This window comes from Bidens hawaiensis, unplaced genomic scaffold, assembly GCF_021521415.1.
Source record: "Bidens hawaiensis isolate Kalapana, Puna unplaced genomic scaffold, B.hawaiensis_p1.1 tig00028303_1, whole genome shotgun sequence".
NCBI lineage: Eukaryota > Viridiplantae > Streptophyta > Magnoliopsida > Asterales > Asteraceae > Bidens > Bidens hawaiensis.
Window position 1 is genome coordinate 65,154 of NW_027494620.1, and position 7,787 is coordinate 72,940.

Genomic DNA, 7,787 nt, shown 5'->3' on the forward strand with positions numbered 1-7,787 from the left:
CCTCAAGTGGTCTTAAAAAATAACCAACAAAAAGGTATGAAAAAGTCACAGCTCTCGAAATTGGATGATGATTAAGAATGACTTCAATACACACAAAAGATGTGCTTGATTATACTATTTAAATGGGAAGCAGTGCCTTAATATAAGTTACAAGGAGCAGTATTTAGTGTTGTAAACTTTGCGTACCTAGATGATGAATTCGATCAAATATTCAAACATGGGATATTGATTACAATCTTCATTAATAATCAGTGTCATGGATTAATCTCTGTATCGTTGAGAACTTTTAGATAAGCGTATTTGTGGGTTACACACAATGATTTATCGGGTAAGAAGATTTATGTAGATGGAATTGAGTTTTGATTGTTCTGTATGTGGATGAAGAACCCAAGAACTAGTAACTGTATTCTTGTTTCTGTATAGATTTCATCGACAGAGATATTCCAGGGAATAAAAACATCGACCATATCATCCCATAACCAATTCCCTATGATTCCAAATTATAATTAATTAAAAGCCTGCTTAACATTACACTTGAGCCCAAGTAAAAAAATTAGTTAAACCCAAGTATAAACGAGCCCGCACTCCCACGTCACCCAACTCGATTAATCTCTAACGTTATTTCCACATTCGACAAGTTAAACCAATAACACTAAAATTACCAACATTTAGTTGCAACTGAAATCACTAAACTAGCTAATTTTTGTTTTAATATGTATTACACTTATACATAGATTAACTATATATTTAACTTGTTCTACTGGTCCAAATGCATGTCTGTGCACGTCTTTCCATGTCCAGATCATATAATTTCATTAAAAATGTTTAATTACAGCTATTATAGCCTAACCAATTTACAAGTGGTAATACAGCCAAATTTTATCTATTCAAGGAATCTCATGTGCACAATACTATCACCTAACCACCGGAAAAGAAAGGCTGATATATAATACTGCCCAAGAAGATATGCAAATCTTTAATTTGAAAAGAGGGCTAAAGGAATGACGGAAAAGTGTATGAATCCACACTTGAAAGGAATTCAAAATATGTGTACATATAAAAAGATGTACACCTATGCAATGTTAAGTAACTGGACTGGACACTCGGACAGCTAATCAGACACGTTACTGGTTTACTGTCTGCTCAGACCAGATTAAAGAATCGATTTCTATAAACACTTTGAGAGAAAATGTATATTTTACCTCACGGTTCGTGTCTGATACGAAAATCTGTGATCCCCAGAAGGTTGCTTCTGTGCCCCCTTGATTATATCTTTCGTCACGGACAAAGGTCTTTCACGTCAACCCAGCGGGATACAATACATAGATTACAAAAGTTTAAAATATTTAACTTTCCCACTCATTTTGCCACCTCGACCAAACAGAATAAACTTGCTAAAACGAACCGTAAAATAATATTCATTTCCAATCATCAAAACAAATAGATTGAAGAGATATATGCCCAATAAACAAATCCTTCAAATGCTGTTTACACAACCCGACTCGCCTCCTATTTAAACTAGGATGAACACAGCTTGTGAACCCCGTTTTCCAAACCGGAAACTTTTGCCTTTGCATAACATGGATCGTGTAAACACACGGTGCAGCCTCCCGACACCCGATTACAAAACAGATACACGGTCTAGATTCACTCACAACTCTCGCCAAAGATAACAAACACAAACCACTATAATTAACTCCATACAGCGACCCCTCATCATAAAAAAGATCCCGAGATTCCAGAATCCCGTTAACAGAATCTTCTGTTAACGAGATTTTGCTCAAATCTGATTCTAACTTCCTCTCGATCTCGGTTTCATGTAATCTATACTTTGTTGCTAACGTACGAATGCACGATTTCCTTACCTTTTCATTAATATTCTTTATTTCACCAAAATTATCACATAAATGATACCATTTAACCCATCGCGTTACAATACCGTTATACCAATCAATAATATTATCATGGTCTAGTAAAACGAGTGTGTGACATGCACGTGGGTAACCTTCCCGATTCATTATCCCGTATCGATGTAAACACATTCTAATCGCCTTTAACGGGGCTGAAACTTCCGTGACATAAACCGACTCAGAAGATGTGCTAGACTCAGGTAAAAGGTTGACCGTTGACTTTGTCTCGGATGTGACGTAACGTTTGACTTCATTTTGAAACGTGTAAAACGAGTCTTTTAAATCTTCGGGTAGTGCTTTTTCGGTTATTAACTTGGATAAAATATATTCTTCGGTGTCATGGCTTTTGAAATTTTGGCCTTGCATCCAAACTTTTAGTAAGACTTTATACCAATGATCGGTTTCCATCCCCGGTTTACGGAAGCGTGATACGAGGCTCAAAACTGAGGTACAGTCAGCAAGATGTCTGATTTCTGACTCTTTGACTTTCTTAAACCCATGACCCAAGACTTTCTTCCCAATTCTGACCATCCCTTCGTTCCACGCCTCTTCCTTCTGCAATCCAAATAACTCGACCTTTTCCTTTAACTTGTGAACAGCTCTAACTGCAGGACTCTCTCTTTCACTCCTCTTAATAACATTGCCCGTGAACTTTACACCTCGACGGTCGTTACATTGCAAAATACTTGTTTTATTGTCAAAATCCAAATAAAGTGATGACTGCAAGTAGGTTTCAATTTCTGACTTTAAAGCCTGACTCACTTCTTTTGAGCCCTTGATTACAATAAGAATTTCATCCATTAACCGACAACAATGCACCCTAACTCCCGACATGTTCCCTTCGTTTTTTTGATTGGGCCCCATCTGTCTCCTAAACCAGCTACGCAGCTTTGACTCTGACTTTGACTCGTCACATTGACTGTCATCAGGTGTATCAAGAACTTCATACTTCATTGACAAATTAAGAATCTCGCGGTCAAAGAGGTCAAGATATATATTCATTAAAACCGGAGACAGCACACCTTCTTGTGGGAGACCGTGACCTTTAGCAAACCCTCCAAACTCCATATTAAGAACTCCAACATTAAACATGCTATGAATTATAGAATATAGTTTGGGATCTTCAATCTTAGTTTCTATTGTTGATATGAGTTTAGAAAGGATACGCATGTCAATCTTTTTGTTGAGTATTATTGGGAACCACCAATATGGATTCACAATTTCTTTACAGACGTACTTTAAAGCTGATGATTGACCCCTTCCGGTTCGACACCCGTGTGAGATTTTAGAAAAATGTGGCCGGTAAACAACCTCTAAAGCTATTCTAATGGCTTCTTGAATCACGTTTGTTTTGAGATTGGGAAGTATAAGTTTTTCCTTGTTTTCTCCCCGTGTTGAAAAGGAATATATGTTGGAACTTAAGTCAAAGTTTCCGGAAGCTAATTCTTCGGCTAGCGAGGTGAAGTCGATATTGTCACACTCGGATGCTAGGTTGACTTTTGAGTTGACCCTTATACTATCATAGGCGTCTTGAAGAGTATATGGATTGGCGATTACTTTCTCAATAAGATCATGAAACTTTCCATCTTTGAATTGGTCTTTTACTCTTTTCTTTATGCGTAACTCGAGAAATCTCTTGAGCTCTAACCGATTCATTGGTTTCCGTTCATCACTTTGAGAAGACTCGTCAACTACACAAGCTAAGCTGCTTGCTAATGACAACTTGTCAATGCTAGTGTTGTTATTGTTATTAATGGATTTTAATGATGAATCAACTGAATGACCCATGTATCTTTTTCCTGTGAGGACACAAGAATTGAAGTTATTAATGTGTTCATGTTAGAAATAAAAAAAGATTTAAAGAAAGCTTGTGGGCGGGATTACCTGTGTCAACAGCTGATAAATTGGCCGAAATAAGACTAAACCAATGAAGACGTGCGGTCCTGTTCATAAGTTTCCTCCTGCAAATCATTGGTAGACCGTAGACCTACAGACCACAGTTTTACGAATCAAACCCGACACAAAAACATGTCTTTCAGATTTCAGGTACGGGCGTTAAAAGTCAAAACAGGTCGGTTAGCAGGTTCACGAGTCAAACCCGCCACAAACCTAAAATTCATGTCAGCCACACGAGCACGTCTAATTCATTGATGAATAAAACAAATCCAAAAAAAGCAGTCAAGCAAACATCATATACATTTCTACATTAATAATTAACCCGTCTAATTCATTAGTGAGCTAGCATGCTGCATGCAAGTATACATACATTCAACGTATTCATATAGAGCTACATACAACTAGATGGAGCTGTACAGAACAGATATTTTATTATTTGCTTTTGCAGCTGACTCAACTGGGCACAAAAAAGTATATATTTTGGTTCAGGCATATTATCAAACACCTGGTGTGCATGTTAAAATATTAAACAGATATAATAATAATACAATAATAAGCAATTAAGGATGTAATTTAGAACATGAAGTAATGAATCCAATTAAGTTTATTATTGGATTGAAATTAATAATGTCTTACCTCTTATAATGATATTTGAAGCTGAAAGTTAGGGTTTGATGGTAACAATTAATATGTGTTTAGAACTGCAAACTGACAGTAGAAGTGGTTGTGCTTGATAATATTTACTGCTTTTTTTAAACAACCAATGACTGAAAACCCTAGTTTCCGGGTAATCCAATGTCAATAAACGAGGACCGATACGGTTGCGATCACATACGACACGGGGTAAGCCAAGCCCACCTTCTACAGTTTACGGGGGAAACTACTTTCCGAAGACCCGCTACAATAAAACCAGATTGAAATCAGATTCAAACTTAAAATCTTGCACGGCCTCCGTGCTAAATTTTTGCAAAACTTTATATACCTAACTTTTGAAAACCACACAAAAATTTTTGAAGCTTTTAATCCGTGTTTTGTTTTTGTTTTTTAAGTTCTAATATCGTAATGAATAACGTCAGTTTTTTTTATTTATCTGAAATAATATTTAGGCTATATTTGATTGTTTTTTTTGTAAAACCCAAAACCGACTATTTTATATAATTTACTATAAAACGATTACAATAAAGTGGCAGGCAAACGGGCAACAAGCTGCGCCGCAACCCCCTTTTGAATAGCAAAGTCAATCCTGCTAAAAACGAAGCTTAGGGACCTAGAAGCTGAAGAGCATCCGTGTACGACGCGCTGAACCCTACTCAAAAGTTTCAAAGCCTTTGGAGCCAGAAAACCAAATGTATCAAAAGCAAATGGTAGAAAGACATGTTGATTATCTAAACAAGCTTTCTCGTGTTTAACAACTTTTCCCGATTCAGCCTTCAACGCAGCCTGACCCACAACAAACCCACGGTCCCTGAGCCCAACAAGAGGAGACACTCCTGTAAGATCCACACAGGCGTGTTTCCCCCCTGCCCACCCGAACACAAGAATATCAGCTGGTCGTAAAGTAGACCTCCCTTCAAGAGGATCCGTGAGAAAGTTTACAGGGGCCTCCTTTTTAGCAGAAATCTCTGCCCGTTTAAGAACATCACATAGAACATCCCTAACCAGATCATGTATGTATTTAAAGTCAGGCAATTCTTTGCAATGCACCGCATGGTCACCAAAAGAATCCAAACAGACCTTGCGACAAATTGGGCAAGGTTCATCCGTCGGGAACATAGGGATCATTAACCGGTACTTAAGGATAGCCCGATACTCCAAACCCGACATACGTTGGCCTAATCCTTCAATGGGGATGGCCGTTAGAAAATCCTGATCCCGAGGAGCCCGAAGGCATTCAAACACCGCCTTTTGGCGAGGGGATAGATCAAACTTCACTTCTAAACTCTTGACGATTCCACTAAATAAGGCACTCGCCACAACATGTTGGGCTTTAGGGGGGCGGTGTCCTTATTAGAGAACCCGCTAAGATCAAAATCTTGAAGTGAAGTACGTAAACGATCCATCGCACACCCATAATCAGAGTCCAACCCATAAATATCACAACCCCGAAGAATATGGTCTTGCAAACACCACGACTGTGCTCTCGAAGCCACAAAAGCATATGTAGATATATCCTCGGCCGAACAGAGACCCAACCCCCCATAACGGGTCGGAAGTGATGCCAACCTCCATTGGAGATCCCCAAAGAACGGACCTCCACAAACCACGATGTCCTCAATCGCCCTTCGAAGACCATTGTCAAATATAGAAACAGCTTCCCCCATATACATAGGTTGGCACGTTCTCAAACCGAACAAAAGCTTGGTGACTCCCATACATGAGCGAAGCAAAAGAAGCTCGCATTGAGGATCCCGAAGTCTTGGGAGACAGCTCATCATTTCCACAGCGCTAGATTCCCTTTTCATAGCCAAACTGCTGATAAACCCCGCATCCTGGCTTACAGCACCACCAAGGAGTTTCACGCCAAACATCGGCCTTCCAATCCCGCAAGGGAACAACCCCTCCTGGTTTTGAGCAGGTTTTGAGCAACGTCCGAGTTTTAGTGTTTTACTGATTGGCATCGTCTTATTGGTCCACCTCAATTTTTATATGTTTTTTTCCTTTAGATCTGGTCTCGTAACGAATGTAACGGAACGTTTTTTTTAGTTCCAGTACCATAAACGAACATGAAGTAAACAAGTCGAATTCCGTAAACTTACCGCCTTAACGTCCATGTCCAACTCGTTAATAATTAATTAAACAACCCATCCAATGTTATTTTTTACAGTCCATCAAGTGTGTTAATTCATTAAATATGAATAACCCCATATCTAAATAAGTCCATGTTAGAACTAGATAAAGCCCACCAAAATTAAACCCATTAGCAATTATAGACCAACATCTAAATAATAAGGCCTGCCTACACCTATATAACGAAAATTTCTCACCGACATCTAACAACAATTTATTTATTAAGAGAGAGCCTTTTAATGAAATCGTTCAATAAAACTACCAAACACCCCCAATTTATATAGAATAGACTAGGTTAGTTACCCGTGTAGCATACGGGTTAAAATAAATATTTTTTTAATATAATAATATAATGTGAAATACAAAAAAAAATGTATCACTAAAGATATATTATACGATAAAAAAATTACACATTACGCAATTTTGAAATAAAAAATTGTTAGAAAATTCATAAATCATAAATTATTTCTTTGTTCTTTTCTATATCAAAACTTAGTTGTAAATGACAACATTTTTTAAAGTAACTCGTGGACCAAAACTCATTATAATCTTAATCTGTTTTGACATGAACAATGTTTTATGTTTGATACTTTAATCGGTTAAAGAAACCCACCCGTTTCGTATTAGTTACTTATAAAAATCTAATATTAATAACCAATGCAATACATTTTATATTAAACAAATTAGCATAATTATGATGGTATTAATTCTTTAAATTATGATAGAATTATTAAAAATTGAAAATGAAATATTAAAAAGAGAAATGTAGTTAATGTGAGAGAGATTAGGGAAAACTATTGGACTAAAATCCCGTATTTCGACAAACCATAGGGACGAAAACCGCAGTTCACTCAATAATAATAGATTGAAAAGTAAAAAAAAGATCAAATATAAAACTATTAATAAGAAAAATAAATATATATTTAACATGAGAGAAATGGGAAAATTATGTAAGGATCACTCATGTGTAATGGCATATGACATTAAGACCCGTGTAGAACACGAGTTAGAATAAATAAATTTGTTTAGATAATAACACAATGTAATATGTCAAATGATATAAAGATGTGATATATGGTAGAATAAATTACATATTACACAATATGAAAATAAAAAGTTGTTGAAAATTAATAAATCTCTAAATATTTTTTTGTATACAATATTTGTAATTTTAACATACATATTAGTAGTTTC

General features: G+C 36.6%; 1 protein-coding gene across 1 annotated transcript; it reads right to left on the reverse strand.

Moving 5' to 3' along the window:
- Window positions 1-1,267: 1,267 nt before the first annotated feature.
- LOC143576796 (nuclear intron maturase 4, mitochondrial-like) lies at window positions 1,268-4,560 on the reverse strand. Its single transcript, XM_077060820.1, has 3 exons — window positions 4,443-4,560; window positions 3,795-3,897; window positions 1,268-3,709 (listed from the first exon to the last, which is right to left on the reverse strand). The coding sequence occupies exons 2-3, from the start codon at window positions 3,880-3,882 to the stop codon at window positions 1,419-1,421; spliced, it is 2,379 nt and encodes a 792-aa protein (XP_076916935.1). The 5' UTR covers window positions 3,883-3,897; window positions 4,443-4,560; the 3' UTR covers window positions 1,268-1,418.
- Window positions 4,561-7,787: the final 3,227 nt, after the last annotated feature.

Excerpts from the sequence above, each read along its gene's own strand:
- LOC143576796 (XM_077060820.1), bottom strand. The coding sequence starts at position 3,882 with ATGATTTGCAGGAGGAAACTTATGAACAGGACCGCACGTCTTCATTGG. Across the intron at positions 3,710-3,794 it reads TTTATCAGCTGTTGACACAG|GAAAAAGATACATGGGTCAT; the intron begins GTAATCCCGCCC and ends GTGTCCTCACAG.